Raw genomic sequence first — 18,284 nt, 5'->3', positions numbered from 1 at the left:
TTCCACAAGTATTTGATTTTGGAATTAATTTCATTCTTTTCCTTTGAACTGTCAGAATGGATGTAGTGTTTACTGAAATTTAAATTGTGCTCAGTATACTGATATTTGCATTGACTTTATTCCAGTGTTAACTTTCATTCATTTTATTTCATGTCAAACTACATTATCTTTCAATTACTGCATTGAGAAAAACAAAACTAGTCTGAAGTATTATGATAACAACTAGTTCTCAGATGATAAAATTGCTCCAACTTCATCTTTGGTCTTTCAAATCTCATTGATTGTAGAGGATGTTACTGCCATTGTTCTCATCAGTTAATGCCTTTATTGCCTTATCTCCCTGTCGACTATATCTAAAGTGGATTCCTCTCCCCCAGAAACCTGACCATGTGGATGATGTGTTTGGTTGGCTCTTTCCATCTCCGGGATTTATAGTAGACTCCTCTTTACCCGTAGAGGACACTTTACATCTTCTTTTGGGACAGCATGGCTCAGTGGTTACATCACTCGACTCACAATCTGAGGGTCGCGGGTTCAAATCACTGTCACACTAAACATGCTTGCCTTTCAGTCATGGGGGATTGTAAAGTGACAGTCAATCCCACTATTCATTGGTAAAAGAGTACCCCAACAGTTGGTGGTGGATGGTATTGACTAGTTGCCTTCACTAGTCTTACACTGATAAATTAGGGATAGCCAGTGCAGGTATCCCTCGTGTAGCTTTGAATGAAATTCAAAACAAATAAACAAACCATATCCTTTACTTATCCACAAGGCTTTGTTCCTGCTTATATTATTTCTCTATTTTGTAACCTTCTGGGATGTGATACTACTATCTCTGCTGTTAGTCTTCCTTTTAGTTTTATGAGCTCCATTTGTCATCTTTTCTTTATCTTGAAGTCTTTGGAGATGTTTCTAATACTTAAAGACTTGGGCCAAGGATGCTTGACATCTGTTTTATCTTTCCTTTTAGGCTTCTTATCTCTCCTAACCTCTTAAATTTAATGCCTGTTCTTTTACCCCTAAACTTTTCACCTCTCTTTTCCTGTTTCTTAGAACATTCACTTCTTTTCACTGTCTCTATCCTCTTTGAAGTTGACCATTATACATTATGCCAGTGGTTTCTTTACTTTGTGCCGTGTCATCTGAGGACCCATGAGAACATATGTGTTTCTGTTTGCATGCCTTTGGACCCTGTTTGCAGCCTTTTGGTTGGTTATTCAGTTTCTTATACATGACTTTTCACATCTCAGCTCTTCTTCCTCTGTCTTCTGATCCCAGCTCAATTTTCCTGATTCTCAGCATCTTCTGCATATCAAGGTCATAATATTGGGTTTTAGTACAAGAGAGGGTTTTTTATCTCTCTTCACTGCTTTATTCTTTTCTTTATATTGTCCCAAAATTGAGTAGGGACTGACATCTTATAATTGATCTTTCTTTCTCAACCACTGTCTAGTGGCTCATTAGTTTAAGATGGAAGATTTTCTCTCTCACATTTGGGCTTTTTAACATGGACCACAAATGTCTCAGATGCCTTTTTTATATATTCTATTTGTCCTATTCTTTTGATGTTTTTAATTTATTCAGTGGGATGAGGTGCACCAATTTCAGACTCTTCCCTTTAGCATTGCCCTACTTTGTATTCAACTGACTCATGAAAGCATTTGCTTGCCATGCACAGTCTTGGACACTGTTATTATAGAGGCAACTGGTTCTATCTCACCTCTTCTTGAAGACCATCTTTTTCATCCATGTCATTTCTCTTGTAAGAAGCTACTTATCTAGATTGGCTGATCAAACTTTTGAAGTCCTCCCTCCAACCCAATACTTTGTCCACATAGGAGTCTTCTTCAGTTCTTTCCTGCCCCATACTTCCTGCACAAGAGTTTCTCTCTCTTTTGGGAACTTTCATATCTCTCATATATCTTGTCCATTTAGGCTGAGCTTTGAGACATGAATGGAATATATTATCCAATCCTCTGTCTTCACTCTTGAAGCTACTGCCTTCTTGAGGATCTTTTTTTTTTTTTGTGGCTGGATTATGCCAACTCTATGATAAGGATTCCAGTACTGCCTTGGGTCCAGATCTCTATTTCTTCGACATATATATTTGGGGGCTACCATGACAGGTCTAAACCAACACTATTTGTCATTAGTGGAAAGAAACATGGCTAATAATGCATAACCATCTCTTTCTTTTGTAATCTTCTGTTCTGCCTTGTAAGTAAAGATTTCTGCGCTCACATTTCACTATGACAAGTTTACTATTGCATAAAGTTATGTTGCCCAATGGCCAATTTAAGCTGCACAGTAGACTTGCCTGTAGTAGTTTGATATTGTCTTGGGTAGGCATTATTTTGACCAATGTCACATGATTCTTGCATTCACTGTGTATATGTCGTAAGCCTCAGTGAAGTTTACAAACTTGGTCTCTCAATAAAATAATCAATGGATCTTTCAGATATGCATTTTGTAACACAACAAATGTTCCAAAAGTTCTATGATTTGTCTTGCCTTTTAAGTAAGGTATAAATATATTTTAAATAATTAACTGTTCAGACCTATCATCATAAGACAGTACATTTATATAGAGTGAACATTCCTTGCCAAATTCAGAAGGTTGGTTGGAAGCATGATATAGAGAGAAACCTGTTATTTCTATCAGTTATAAACATATCACTCAGCTTCCATGAAGTTGATTTGCATACAATCTTTCAGCCTGGAGAGAACGAGGAACTTTTTGATTGGTTTAAAAATTTAAGTTCTTGCTTCTAATTATGTATAGTCACTGTTTTTAGTTGGTGAAAACTGCAGTAGGCTATTTGAGAAGTTTAATTCTGAAATAAAGAATCGAGAGCTCAGGTGCAACATGATGGAAGAATGAAGATTAGGAATATCTTAAATATGTATCTTTGAAACTAAATAATAAAAACTGGGATTAAAAACCACATTTTCATGCTATTTTTATTGACACTGACAATATAGTTAGTTGATTAAACTTTGAATGTAACACTGTGAAAGCAGTGATGTGCACTTGTGCCCTGCTGTACCAATAGAGTTAACAGAAGTTCATAAAAGCTACTTTTACTGTTCTGAATTATATCTCTTTTTGGTGTGTAAATATTATTCATCACCCTACTCAGATGAGTTTTTTTGTGTGTGTGAATTAAATGAAACATATAATGACATGTTTGAAGGGCATCCTTTAGTTATGTTTAGTAGATATTATAGTACTTTTTGTGTTTCCACAGGTTAAAGTTAATTCAGCCAAATTTTTTGAGCCTCTCTTGGCAGGCATTGCGGTGTGCACTATGGGGCATTGTACCAAGTGATAAGGTAATGAATAGAATAGAGCTTAGAAATAAGAAAAATTTGTTCAGTAAATATATTTAAGAACTATTTCTTCACAGTAGTTTTTCGACCTCAGTGTTTTCTTCAGGAGCTTCAACTGCTAGAGATACATTTTTGAAATTATTGTAGAAACTATGTCTGTTAACAAGCTCCATGTACATTTCAAATGAGCTGTGAATAAAAATTGTAATTTATGGTCAGATTAAATTTTCTTTATCATTCTTATTTTAATTTAACTAGTAACTGTCTTTGTGGAAAGTAGGGTTAATTGCATAATTTAATGAGTAACTGTATTTGCAGAAAGTATTAATTGCATAATTTAACTAGTAACTGTGTTTGCAGAAAGTAGTGTTAATTACATAATTTAACTAGTAACTGTGTTTGTGGAAAGTAGTGTTATATGCATAATTTAACTTATAACTGTTTGTGGAAAGTAGTGTTAATTAGATAATTTAACTAGTGACTGTGTTTTTGGAAAGTAGTGTTAATTACATAATTTTACTAGTAACTGTGTTTTTGGAAAGTAGTGTTAATTACATAATTTTACTAGTAACTGTGTTTTTGGAAAGTAGTGTTAATTACATAATTTACCTAGTAACTGTGTTTGCAGAAAGCAGTGTTAATTGCATAATTTAACAAGTAACTGTGTTTGTGGAAAGTAGTGTTAATTAGATAATTTAACTAGTGACTGTGTTTTTGGAAAGTAGTGTCAATTAGATAATTTAACAAGTAACTGTGTTTGTGGAAAGTAGTGTTAATTAGATAATTTAACTAATAACTGTGTTTGTGGAAAGTAGTGTTAATTAAATAATTTAACTAGTGACTGTGTTTGCAGAAAGTAGTGTCAATTGCATAATTTAACAAGTAACTGTGTTTGTGGAAAGTAGTGTTAATTAGATAATTTAACTAGTGACTGTGTTTTTGGAAAGTAGTGTTAATTACATAATTTAACAAGTAACTGTGTTTTTGGAAAGTAGTGTTAATTACATAATTTAACTAATAACTGTGTTTGTGGAAAGTAGTGTTAATTACATGATTTAACTAGTGACTGTGTTTGTGGAAAGTCGTGTTAATTGCATAATTTACCTAGTAACTGTTTTTGCAGAAAGTAGTGTTAATTGCATAATTTACCTAGTAACTGTTTTTGCAGAAAGTAGTGTTAATTGCATAATTTAACTAGTGACTGTGTTTCTGGAAAGTAGTGTTAATTACATAATTTAACTAGTAACTGTGTTTGCAGAAAGTGTTAATTACATAATTTAACTAGTGACTGTGTTTCTGGAAAGTAGTGTTAATTTCATGTTTTGAGTTGTACAAGTATCTACTTTAATTAATCCTCTTCTATCTGTACTTAACACTTATTAACCCTTTTTCTGGATAGTTGGGATATATCTAAATCAGCATTTATACCCACTGGCTTTAAGATTTGGATTTACCCCACATTTTACTGGATAGTTTGGATATATCTAAATAAGCATTTATACTCACTGGCTTTAAGATTTGGATTTACCCCACAACTACCAAAAAACATTTCCTTATATGCAACATACAATAATATCACTTTGTACTTGAAACACTCGTCAAATCTCATTCATATTTCCATCTGTGTTCTACACCATAAAACCTGGATGTTTATGTGCCTCATTACAAAATTGCTAACATTGCAAGAATACATATAGAATCTATATAAAGACAACTACTTTATATCTTGTTACCTGAATAATTTGTTTAATATTTCATAATGATTTTGACCTCTTTTTGACTTAGTTTTGACTATATTTATGTCATTTACTGGAGAACACTTTTCTTCTAATTTTCCTCAGTTTTTTTGTCTAAGTACAGCTTACAAGGAGTATTACTATCAGATACAGAAAGTACAGTTTCTTTCAGTATTGAAAATATGTAGTACAAATGGTTAATTCATATTTTTATTTGATCGTGGATAATTGAAACTCTTTTGGAAATCTGGCTGAAACTGATTGTGCAGTGAAAGGGTTAACTTGTACCATATCCATTTTTAGTAATGCATTGCATCATGTCATTGGGTATATGTTTCTCATGGAGATCTACTTATTACATTAACTTGGATGTTTTAACTTACAAGAAATATCATTGGTTTTACAAGTATACATAATGAGACTATAATAAAGATTTCTCTGTACTTTACTCAAGGTTGCATGGTCCCAAAAAGCCATCAAACTTTTTGCACAGTTTGTTGCTAATAAACAAGTTAGGATGAAAGTAAGTACAATGAATCTCTTCCTTACTTGAACATTTTATGTCAAACTGTATACATTACACTTAAAGAAATATAGTTGTAGAATCAGCTGTAAAGATTAACAAATATCACTAGGATTTTGATCAGTAGAATTTACACATGTGCTTGTGTTTGTCTGTCTCTAACTTGCCTAAGCTTTGTACTTTTGTAAGAAGCTAAGACAAAAGAAAACTGTTGCACTTACCATAAAAAATGAAAAATCTAATATAACAAGTCCAAAAGGCTTTGACGTATTTAAAAACTGTGAAATGTCTTAGTTGACAGATACTTGGTTATGGAAATTGTTATAATCTTGTTATGCCAAAGCTACCTTAAAACACGAAGGAGATGTATTTTATGATTCAAAATAGCAATTTTTTCTACTTGTGTAAAATGATTATTACACTGACCATTCAAAGATTTTTGTATACAATTACCCTTACTATAAATGAACAATGGAAAAGTTGTTGGCTTAACTGGTTAAAACAATGTTTCTTCAACAATCAGCTTCTATACTCTATAATTCGTGAAAGTTATTGTAAAGTTAAACATGAATCATACCACACTAGAAAGAAGAGATGTTGAAGTAATTAATCAACATTTCAGCTTGGTTAAAAATTAGAGCTAAAATTTGCAATGTGTTGAACAAGTTTCTGAGAATTCAGCCAGCCTACATCAATTTTAAAAATTGGGTAGGCTTTCAGTTGTGAAAGAAACAATTCACTATAAGGGTCATTGTAGTCAACAGGTTTCTTAATTTATATGATAAAAGCTTATTTGCTATTTATATTGAGGTCAGGAATCAGCAGTCAGTTTAGTCAATACAGAATGATTTAAGACCCTGGTGGGTGCCAAACAAAGATGTCACCTTATTTATACAATACATGAGGAACTTGTTTTAAGAAAAGTACTAAATGATGGAATTCAGGTCAGCAGACTTTTGAACAAGTTGAGATACAAAAATACCACCACTTTCCTTGTAAACAGTACAGAGGTTGTTGAATAAATTAATTAAAAAAAAAAAAGATGCTATTCACAGCAGACATAAAGAAAACAGAAGTTGTGGTAACTTAGTGCCAGAGACTAAATAAAGTACTTATTATTCTTGATGGTGAAGTTATTGTAGATGTGAAGTTACTCAGATATCTAAATCCATTATCGATGCAAGCAGCAGCTAAAGCCAGACATAGAAAGATAAAAGGCTGGGAATAGCTAAGAGTTTCTCAATACCTTATAAACTGATGAAGGACAAGAAGTTACAGTTAAGTGTAAATATTTGGATGCTGTACTTGGGTGAGCATCTTGGACACTGAAACAGGAAGATAAGAATACAGACATTGGAATTTAACTGTATTTGAAAGAAATCTGTGTATTTTATGGATAGCAATGAGAAGCAATAAATTAATTCTGGGAGAAACATACCTGAGAAAGGGCTTGTTTGGCTATTTTGGGCATTTTCCAGATTTATTAACTATCTGGAATGCACCATTTTGGAAGAAAAGAGAGGAGGAGGAATACATGCTTTAGGCTGAAGGACAGCATCTCAGACATGACAGGATTTATAATTTAGTAAGCATTAAGCCACGAGTGTATTTTGAATCAAGATGATATGCAGAAGATTTATGATTCACCTAAGTTCATTGGACATGTTGAATGAATCTCAACTCATTTCGTAAAACAGTTACAACAGAGCAGGTATTTTATCATCTGTTTATAACTTGTTTCATATGCTGGTGATGGAACGAAGTGTTATCCTATTATGCTTTGAAGAGATTGTAATATACTGAAAAACTTTACAGAGCTATGTATTTTTTTTTTTCTGTATAACAAAATTTAATACTAAAGAATGACTTATTACAGGTGATTGAACAGAGAAATGACGTCCTATATGTCGATCTCTGTGAAACTGAAACCGACAACATAAAGAACGAGGTTCCTGTGTCTGTTCGTGATGCCCTCGTCTTTCTAGAAGTTGCTTGTTTTCTATCACCATATTCCAATGGTTGGTAGTATTTAACACTTAAGATGGTTACTTTTTGCATGAAATTATAAAATTATAAAGATGGTATTAATCTAAGTTTGCAATTAATAATTCTAAAAAGTACTGTACTATTTACATACCATCTATTTTAAGATTAGTATAATTCTTTTTAAGTTACTTCAGTAAGAAAATTCTGTTTTGATGAATATTTGAAAATAATGTTTGTTTGTTTTTTATGATTTTCAGCTTCTTTCTAATAATTCTTTGACAATGGAACATGTGATTCATTTATATTAGTGTAATAGTAAGTAAAATGAGAGAAAAATATCCCTTTTTATCTATCCATACAGATAAAACGGTGCATCCTAAACGGAAGTATTTTCCCCCTGATCAATTTCGACCAGGTCAGAAACTTAATGTTGTGCTCAGTCAAGTGGAGAATCCTGTAAAGTTTTTTGTACAACAGGTATGTTGCCTAAAGTTTGTTCCGATATGTTGGAATAGATAAGTAATCAAAGGAATGCTGATGATACACATTGATTAAGGACTTTTTTTTCTCAGTATAATTAAAGAAATAACATACTGAAGAAACTTATACAAGAAACTAACACTATTTGATGTTTTGTTTCAAGCATTTCTTCTTTTGAAAGTTCATGGGTAGCTTTTCCTTCATGACGTACTAAAGTGGAAATTTTTTTTTTTTTTTTTAATGAACTAATATACAGACGGGTATTCTACTAAATAATTTTCACTTGTTTCAGAAAATGTTGAGGGAATATATATTCAAAGCTTTTCAGAAAGTGTATTTCAGTTATAATGCATAAGCATTCAGTTAGTGTTAGCAGTTTAGGTTGTTAGCTACTGTCATTTGATAAATGTGTTGTTTTTCTGTTAACATCTCTTGTATTTGAAGTTCTGCAGGTATTTCATAAAATTCAAATATGAAGTATGAAAAGCTAAAATTTGGATATGAAATAATTGGATAGACAATGTCAACATTTTACCATAATTATCATCAGAGACACTGTCTATATAGTTTTAATGTTCTACAATATGAGAGTGGAAAGCCTTTGGTTTTACAGTCCTAAGTTTTTGGATTTATGATGCAAAAATTGGGGATTTGATTCCTCTCTGTGAGCACAGCAAATACCCTGAAGTGAATAATAAAACAAACTATTTTAGCTGGTTTTTATATCTTAAGTAGCACATAGTTTAGCTATCCATTTCAGTCAACAGCTATTTTCATTAACATATAATTATTACAATATATTTTGTTATATTCTTCATGACTTTAATAAACAAAATTGTGTATACTTGCACGTAAAATTACCACAGTGTACATCAATATATTACTCATGACAAAAACCCATGTCATTGTGTGCAATATTGTAATATCATGTTGTCATGTAACTTGAACTTTGATTGTAGCTCCAAATGTTACAGAATTAATTAAAAAAAATATATTGCAGTGGCTATTAGTAAGTTTCCACTGTTTATAAACACATGCAAATATACCTCTTAAAATGTATAAGGTCCACATATTTAACTTAACATAGCCTTTCCAATTATTATCTAGTGAATTAATTAATCTAGAAGTGTGTGATATTAACTTTATGCATATGTTTAAAGAAAGAGAGAAACAAACTTGAAGTATGCCAGAGGATATTATTGATGGAATATTTTTGATATCATATTTTGTTAAAACTTTTCTTGAAACTTTTCTGTATATTAGGTTCCAGTAATGTTTGGCATTTTATTCTCACTGTTATACAGTTCACATATATAAATGTTCTGGTGTATTGTTTGTATTTTTTCCCATTGATTCATGTACAGAACTTGTTTTTTATTACATCCAAATTTTAATTTGTGATTTGTCTGTAACGATCTCACTTCTCTTCCTTCGTTTTTTTTTGTTATCTGTTCATAAAAAAATTTTCATAACTTAAATATATGTACTCATGATACCAAATTTTACAAAGTTAAAAATACAGAAACTCTCCCATATTAAGGAGGTTACAATGGTGAAAAGTATTTATTGTTCCAGTAATGCTTCCAAAGGTATAAGATTTATACCTTTATAATTTATATATAATTAGGTATATAATTTATTTATAGTTAGGTGGAGGTGCTCGTCACCTAAGTAACCTCATCTTTCAAATGCAAGAAAAATTCTCAGATTCCAAGAGAAACCTGCCTGCAGTTTTCGCTCCTTATATTGGTAAGATTTGGTTAATGAAGTTAAAACTTTATCATGTTTTGGAAGCATTTACTTGTTGTATTATTTTGAGTAGACTTGTTTTGTGAACATTTGAATTAACTTGTGTTTTTTATTTTTAAGGTTATGAATACCTCGGCTTTAAAAATGTATTTAAGTAAAAAATTAAGGATTTAAACTGTAGTAAATTAATAGCATCATATTTATTACAATTATAATTTACAAACAATCAGAAAATTATATTTTTTTTAGATGTTTCTTGGTTTACAGCAAATGTATTCATAGGAGCTACAAATCAGCAAAACAGTATTAAAATAATAAGCAAACAAAATCATATAATTAAAATTAATAAAAAGAAGTAGATAAATATGAATATTGCAGCTGGAACTTTGAGCCTCGGTCTTCGTTACAAATATCTAGTGATAATCTAGATATCTGTGAAACCAAGACAACTTCCAGCTATAATGTTCAAAATTATTAGCCTGTTTTGTTATAACTTATAAAACAGGTTTTATGATATGGTTTCTGAGAAGAAGAAAACAGAATACATTTTAGATATATTACTCCCAGTGAAAAGCATTGGAATTAGATTGTACATTAAAATCTGTTCAATGATTTAGTTATAAAAGAAAGTTTAAACTGGAAATAACTCTTAAAAAACTTTTAATATTTTCAAAAACCCCATAGTTTGTCCTTTCTCACTTCAGGTATGGCAGTAGTTGGCAAATTTTCAGTAGACAAAAACTGGTATCGAGCTGAAGTTATCAGCCTGCCTGGTGATTCCAAAGTTGAGGTTCGATATGTGGATTTTGGTAATACAGAAGTTCTCCCATACTGGGATTTACACAAAATAACAGATGATTACATGAAACTTCCAGCTCAGGCAATATCATGTAGCCTCTCAGATGTGGCTCCTCCTCAAGGAAAAGAATGGTGGGATGAGGTAACTGTGTGTGAAACTTTGTCCAATCAAAATAAGGAGTACTGTATGAAATGTTTAATTTTATTTTAGTCATGTTGAAAGTTTATTCACTAAGTACTGAAAAAACACAGACATTCTTGAAAATATTTGAGCTTCTGCTATGTATATGAAAAATATATAAGTATGCAACATAATATTTCAGAAGTTAACTTGTCTTGTTGAGGTGATGATCACATGCTTTGGAAATCTTGGAATATTTTTAAACAAATTTGTAACAGTAGAAATCATGGAAAATGAGTATTGTTGTCCTTTTTTTTTTCTTATCAGAAGGTCCCTTAGACATCCTTGTCAGGCCAACCCCAAGGTCCCTTAGACATCCTTGTCAGGCCAACCCCAGTCTTATGTCATTTTGATGAATGACAAGTTGTACCATCTTGTTTATCTCAGTTTCACAAGGACTATCTTTAATTAATCGGACTTGTAAAATAGGAACAGGCATTGAGTCTTAAATCGTCATAACGGAACACCTGTTATGTGACTGTTCTTGTTATCATAAAATAAGCTTGACTTGTGTGGCAGAAATTTAAAACATAAATTGTTAAAGGTTAAAAGAGCTAATTAATAAGTGCAAGGTAGTGATAAAGGTATTTTAAAAAAAAAGAAGGCCATAATGTAATTGTGTCACGGGTACTGCTGTTAACTAACTGTAGGTTTGAAATTAGGAGTAGGTCACAAGGGCTAAATGCTACTCTTAGATGTGGGTGGGTGAGAAGAAAGGCTGGTTCGATTTGTGAGATCTGTTTAATGGTAAAAGAAAGCTTTTGGGAAAGTATGGTTTACATCTAAATTGGCTTGTTTGCAAGGGCTATTAACTCAGCTGTAAGGGAAATTTTAAACTAGGACTAGATAGTGGTGAGGGCCAAGATAAATTCATTTAAAAAAAAGAGAAAAGTTTAACATAGTAAATAAGTAAAGAAGTGGTTATAAGGATAGGTTTAATTGTTACTTTTGTAATGTTAGAAATATAAGAAATAAAATAGATGACTTTAGAACACTGGTAGGAATACAGAATTTTGATATAATGGGTATGACTAAAACAAGTTTAAATATAGATGAATTTAGTGATAAATTTCTTTGAAATAAATTATTGTAGGTTAGTTTATTAAATAACTAATAACCCTTTATTTCAAAGTAGTAAAGAAACAAGAAGGTATGGTTTTAATGTAAAAATGTGGTTTACTTTCTGTTGAAGTTGAAATAACAACAGAAAGATTGAATTTATTTTAGGAACTTTACAGTGAAGTTAATATTTCTTCTGTTAATAACTTCATAATTATGGATGTCTTTAATTTCAGGCATTCAGAATGGGACATGCTAGAGTCAAATTATGAGAGAGAAAGGTTTTGAAAACTGTTCAAGATGGTTTTCTTCACCAATTGGTTAAGAAACCTACTAGAAGCAATGATATTTAAGATTTATTGTTAACTTCTAGTACAGAGATGGTTGAAAGGATGGAAAATGGGGAACATCTGGGTGCAAGTGATCATTGCTGTATTCGGTTCAGTGTCTTGCTGAAGATAAAGACCAGTGATATTTTAGTTACAAATTTCAGAAATATTTACAATGAATGCAGCAATAATTATCTGTTGTGAATTGCACAGCTGAGTTCTTTAGAGACACTGATTGGATGTGAAAAAATTTTTAAATATTCAAGATAAACATATTCCTTACAGAAAGAAGATGGTTGCTGGAAGTAAAAAAAACAAAACAGGTTGGTTAACAAAGGGTGTGAGGGATAAATTGAAGAAAAGTATAGAAATGTAAATGATTATATGAGGTAAAGAAAGCAAACAGGAAATTAGGACATCAGAAATAATGAAGAAAGGTTGGATAAAAATGTAAAAATTAACAGTAATGATTTCACTAAGGGTAAACAAAATGTTAGGATGGGGTTAGGAACCTTGAAGGATGATAAATGAAGGCTTGTATTTGATGGTTATGAGATGGCTTGGTTATCAAATTTTTCTTTGTTTATTACTAGAGAATATTTAAGAACTTTCCACATGTTGACAGTTGGTGGATGAAAATGACATCATACAAGATGAAAGCATTAATTATGAGCTTCGTAAGAAAAAATGGGAAGCTTAAAGAAAGTGAGGCTCCTGAGGCCAGATAATATTTCCCAAAGGGTATTGAAGAAAGTTAAAGATTGGATATGGGAGTCAGTTACTACTTATTTTTTGCAAGTCCTTGAATAGTGGGCAGGTATCAAAGGATTGGAAGTTAGGTAATGTGACTTCTCTTTTTAACAGAGGTGATACAAATTATCTCAGTAATTATAGATCCATTAATCTTGCATCAGTTATGAGAAAAGTTTTGGAAAGTCTGTTGAAAGATGCGTTATAAAATCTTTTAACAAAGTTTAAAACTTTATTTGATAGTCAACATGGAAAACTTTGTCTTACAAATCTGACATTCTGTGATAAAGTTACTCTTATGTAGATGAGGGTAAGGGTGTATATTTGATTTTCAAAAAGACCTTGATAAGGTATTATGTGAAAGACTTCTAAAAATTAACTATTGGTGTAGGAGATAAATTGACTTGTTGGATAGTAGATTAGATTAACCTAATTAACATTACAAGTGGGATACCTCAAGGTTCAATCTTAGAACCTTTGCTGTTTTTGATTTACATTAATGACAGATGAAAGAATGGTCAATAAAGTATTAAATTTGCTGTTTGTATTCAAGTTTTGGATGTTGCTGCAACTTTACTTTCCAAAAGGAATTAGATTATTTAGTGAGTTGGACAAATAAATGATAGATGAATTTTAATTATGATAAATGCAATGTAATGTGTGTGCGTTATCACAGTTTGAATTACAAGTATAATTTGAATGGTACTGACCTTAACAGTGTCATGAAAGAAAGGGATTTTGGTGTAATGGTTGGCCAGTCATTTAAGCTGTTCAAGCAATGTGCTTTTACTAATGGTAGAGCAAATAGTATTTTAGGTTGCATCTATAGAAATATGGAATGCAAGTCTAAAGAAGGTATCATTTCATTGTACAGGTCATAGGTTAGGTAACATTTAGAGTATTGTTTTCCATCATGAACTCCTTACCTCAGGAAGGACATTGAATTTTTGGAAAGGATTTATAGGATGTTTACTAAAATGGTGCCTGGAATGGATGGCTTGTCATATGAGGAGAGATTAAGGTCTTTGAAACCGTTTTTTTCTTAATCTCATTGAGGGGTTAAAAATTGGAAAAGAATTAACTATATTGATGCATTACTTTTACCAACTGTTAATGGTGAGAACAGCATGGCTAGGAGACACAAATATAATTTTGGCAAAGTAGGAATCAACTTCAGATCAAATAGTTTTATTTTTGGAGTTTGGCTTTGGGAATGGGTTACCTCAGGATGTTGTGGAAGCAGTAAATGTAAATAAGTTTAAGAGAAATCTTCATGAATCACAAGGGATGCCTTTAAGATGTTTTTAAAAATTCATAGTAGTTTAGAAAATGTGACAGCCTGAGAGGGACTAGTAGGTTGCCTGTTTTTCATAGATGTTATGAGGAACATGAATTACAGGTTTTTTTTTCTAATTTTATCTTACATGTAAACACTTTAAAACTAGTTACTAACATATCTGGTGACAACATAAAAGAAAGTGTTATGAGCATAAATGCTGAGATATTAAAGATAGCTTATGAGCTTGTATTAAATTAGGCCACCTGTAATCTTTACAGTGATATTTTCATGGCAGTACTGGTCACAATTAATAAATATTTTGATAGTAGTCTTTTGATTTAAGGGAAATAATCAGAAGTGTAAATGCATTATTATTATTAATGGTATGAATATTTTTTATTTTTTTCATTTGTTTTCTTATCAGTCTGTTCTTTAAGATCTAAAGGGAATACATTTATTGACAAAAAATGTATTCATGATTTTACATGTAATTATCACGCCACGTGATGTCTCACACATTTAACAGCATTTTTGACATCAGAGTAAAACGAGCTTTCATAGAAATTGCATACCCACTCATCCTTTTTCAAGATTGCATGCACTTTATCGAATAATATCAAATTTCACCTTCGAAAACTCAAAATCACTCTCAGGTCCAGAATGATTAACACTTTGGTTCCCACACAACCCGGCTCGGCATGGCTCAATGGCTAAGGCACTCGACTCATAATTTGAGGGTCATGAGTTCGAATCCCCGTCACACCAAAACATGCTCGCCATTTCAGCCATGGAAGCATTGTAATGTGATGGTCAATTCCACTCTTCATTGGTGAAAAGAATAGCCCAAGAGTTGGTGCTTGGTGATGACTACCTGCCTTCCCTCTTGTCTTACACTGCTAAATTAGGGACTGCTAGCACAGATAACCTTTGTGTAGCTTTGTGCAATATTCAAAACAAACCAAAACCCACACAACCAACCAGTGGGTTGTGATAATCTTCCAGTATGACCCACTGGTAAGTTGTGCTCTTCTATTTTTTTAAAGGACCACTTATTGGCTGAGACACAATGGCTATATATACATTCTTCCTTAAAAATGACTAGTGGGACCCTGGAAAGTATCGGCAAAATAGGCTTGGAAGCCAATGTGTTAATGATTCAGACAATGTTTTGTAGTGGGATGAAAATTCTTAACCCTAAGGTGTCCAAGAGATTTAGTACAAATCTGATCTTTTTCTACAGAGTTGTTAACAGAACTGCAAAAATTTTTTATTCCTCCATTATAAAAACTTAATTCAAAATGATCCAAACTTAGATCCTAACCAAGTTTAAGGAGGACTGTCCCATACTGACTTCTTGTCTTCTGTGAAACTTTTATGAACATCAAGATATTTGTTTTTGAGATATGCATATCAAAACACAAACACACTCATGCATAAAGACCCTGCTGAGAGTGGTAACAAATTAAATTTCTGTCTTTGCTCTATTGGCTAAGTTGCTGTGGTGACAAGTTGTGATGTAAAGTAAGTATGCAGTTGGTTACAAGTTGACATGTTGTCCTGTTGGAAAGTTGAAATAAAGTGTTCAGTAAATATTATTTGGTTTTGATTACTTGCTAGGGGAGGTTTTTATTTACAGTTGTAGCACAATATTTTGGAGAACGAAGCATGGCTTCATTCCTGTCTTGAAATTAAAGTTGAGAAACATTATTAAAGTATGCTCAGGGGACTCCTATAAATGGAAAATAATTCTTTAGTGCTTTGTTCAGTAATGCACAATCATTTAGAACTTAACACATAGCATGGTCATTTTGAATTTCTTTTAACTCACAGCATGGTCATTTAGAATTTATTTTAGCATATAGCATTATAATTTAGAATTTCATCTAGCACATAGCATAGTCATTTAGAATTTATTTTAGCACACAGCACTGTCATTTAGGATTTTGTTTAGCACGTAGCACAGGCTTTTAGAATTTTTTAGCATATAGCACAGATGATTAGTATTTGTTTTAACACGTAAAGTTATTTTGAATTTCTTTTTAACTGCTTGTTTTATAGTTTGTTTTGTTTTTTTCCATGTCTCAGTTGTTAGTATACCAGGGAACTGAAAATTCAATTCAAAGTAGCTGGATATCAACACTTATGCTAATTGACTGCAGAATATTTACCACACATTATGAAAAATATACATAAAGTCTGTTCCAATCACATTTAAAGGGAGAATATATTTAGTTCTTCTTGCTTTAATTCTTTCTTGGAAATATTATTGTGAAATGGAAAAAGGATTAATGGCCAACATTTCAGCCAAACAGTGGTGGTTATTTGATCAAAGTGTTAAAAACTTGTATCATTTGTTTTACTAAATAAAATAAATAATAGCTATACGGATTTATATGATTAATCGTCATTGTGAATCTCATGACGATAAGAAACTCACTTGGTGTAAGAATGTATTCTAAAGAAGACTGACATGGATGTTAAAACTTCAATTGAAATAAAGTACAGAATAACGTTTCAACTTTCTTAGCTCATCTTCAGTTTAACAAAGTTGCAAGTTGTCTTTATTAACCTGAAGATGGCCTAAATGGGTCAAAACATTATTCTGTACTTTAATTTAATTAAAATTTTAACACTCATGCTAGTCGTCTTTAGAAAACATTGTGTATCTGTGTTTCCACGAAAATGTAACATTTGAAATATACTTTTACACCACTGATACTATTGGATTTTGTCTTATTTTCAGTGCAAGCAGTTTATGATGGAAGTAGCAGGAAAGGAACAGTTGACCATGAAAGTTAATAGTGAGTTTAACATAAATTATATTGAATGTTATTTCATCTCTTATATTATCATCTGTCAAATATTGTAAACTAAGTAAGATAAAGGTCCAGCAGAGCCAGGTTGGTTAAGGTGTTTCATCTGATGATCACTGGTTCAAATCCTTATTGCACCAAAGATGCTTGCCCTTTCAGCATTGGGGGGCATTATAATTAATTGTCAATTCCACCTTTGTTGGTAAAAAAGTAGCCCAAGATTTGGAGGTGGGTGGTGATGACTAGCTGCCTTCCCTCTAGTCTTGCACTGCTAAATTAGGGATGGCTAGCACAGATTGCCCTTGATGTAGCTTTGTGCAAAATTTCAAAACAAACAAACAAAAGGAAGGTAATGCACTCTGGTCTTGAAAATTTCAGAAAAATCACACACGTGTTATGGCTAAATTTGGATCTTTACAATTCTAAGAATTTCTGTGTATTTTTGTTAAAGACATGAGCTGTACCTACGGTAATCTACATCATAGAAAACAGAGAAAAAATTTCCATTAGTGGTAACTTTGTTTCTAAATATATGGTCAAGTGATTGAACGTTTTGTGCTTTTTATGTTATAACAAGCTTCAATGATACCATGTTGCTAAAACTGCCTTTCTTAACTCTCTCTGAACCAGAAGGATCTTGATGATATATCCTGATATTCTTCTTTCTGAGGGTAAAATTTCTGAAATTAATTTCATCAGGCAAAATATTTTAATATCAATATAAGCCTAGTTTCTGTTTTTAACAAAAAAGTGTTATTTGGTTTAGTATTTCAATCAGTAAGTAGCTTATGAAATCTCTAAACATTTATTGTGAATATTGTTTTCAAAAATGTGTTAAAATCCTTTATTCCATCACAGAATGTAAAGCAGTTTTACTGTTAATTAGAGATTTGTATTCTGTAAGTGAGATCAGTTTCAACTTGATTATTATTCACTGTTATATCTCAATACTTTATATTGCTGAGTACAAGAGACAACAGTTACAAGTATAGTTGTTTAAAATATAGCAGAAACTGTCTTTGTTGCCTTTGTTTAAATCAATATTGATTTTTAGCACTAATCTTGGCCAAGGTCAATTTGTGTGTGACATATATAATTTTTTTCAACAAATAAAAAAACTATTTCATTTATATGCCAGGTTCAGACATGATACTGAACAATAAAGTAAAACAGGACCTACAATATTTGCTAAACCTAAATAACCTTACTGACATCATAGATCAAACATACATAATTTATATAATTGATGCTTAAAACCATCAGTAATT

At 31.7% G+C, this 18,284-nt stretch overlaps 1 protein-coding gene across 2 annotated transcripts in view; it reads left to right on the top strand.

The window, feature by feature from the left end:
• Window positions 1–18,284, top strand: part of LOC143251172 (RING finger protein 17-like) — a 105,044-nt gene that overhangs the window by 56,558 nt on the left and 30,202 nt on the right. For both annotated transcript variants that reach the window (XM_076502574.1, XM_076502575.1), the window contains exons 18-24: window positions 3,252–3,336; window positions 5,524–5,592; window positions 7,469–7,610; window positions 7,940–8,055; window positions 9,705–9,807; window positions 10,512–10,747; window positions 16,947–17,004. In XM_076502574.1, coding sequence (XP_076358689.1) covers window positions 3,252–3,336; window positions 5,524–5,592; window positions 7,469–7,610; window positions 7,940–8,055; window positions 9,705–9,807; window positions 10,512–10,747; window positions 16,947–17,004 — 809 coding nt within the window. The remainder of the gene's footprint in view (window positions 1–3,251; window positions 3,337–5,523; window positions 5,593–7,468; window positions 7,611–7,939; window positions 8,056–9,704; window positions 9,808–10,511; window positions 10,748–16,946; window positions 17,005–18,284) is intronic.

This window comes from Tachypleus tridentatus, chromosome 5 (assembly GCF_004210375.1).
Source record: "Tachypleus tridentatus isolate NWPU-2018 chromosome 5, ASM421037v1, whole genome shotgun sequence".
Classification (NCBI taxonomy): domain Eukaryota; kingdom Metazoa; phylum Arthropoda; class Merostomata; order Xiphosura; family Limulidae; genus Tachypleus; species Tachypleus tridentatus.
Note: the sequence above shows the minus strand (reverse complement) of the source record. Positions and strands in the feature narration are given on the sequence as shown.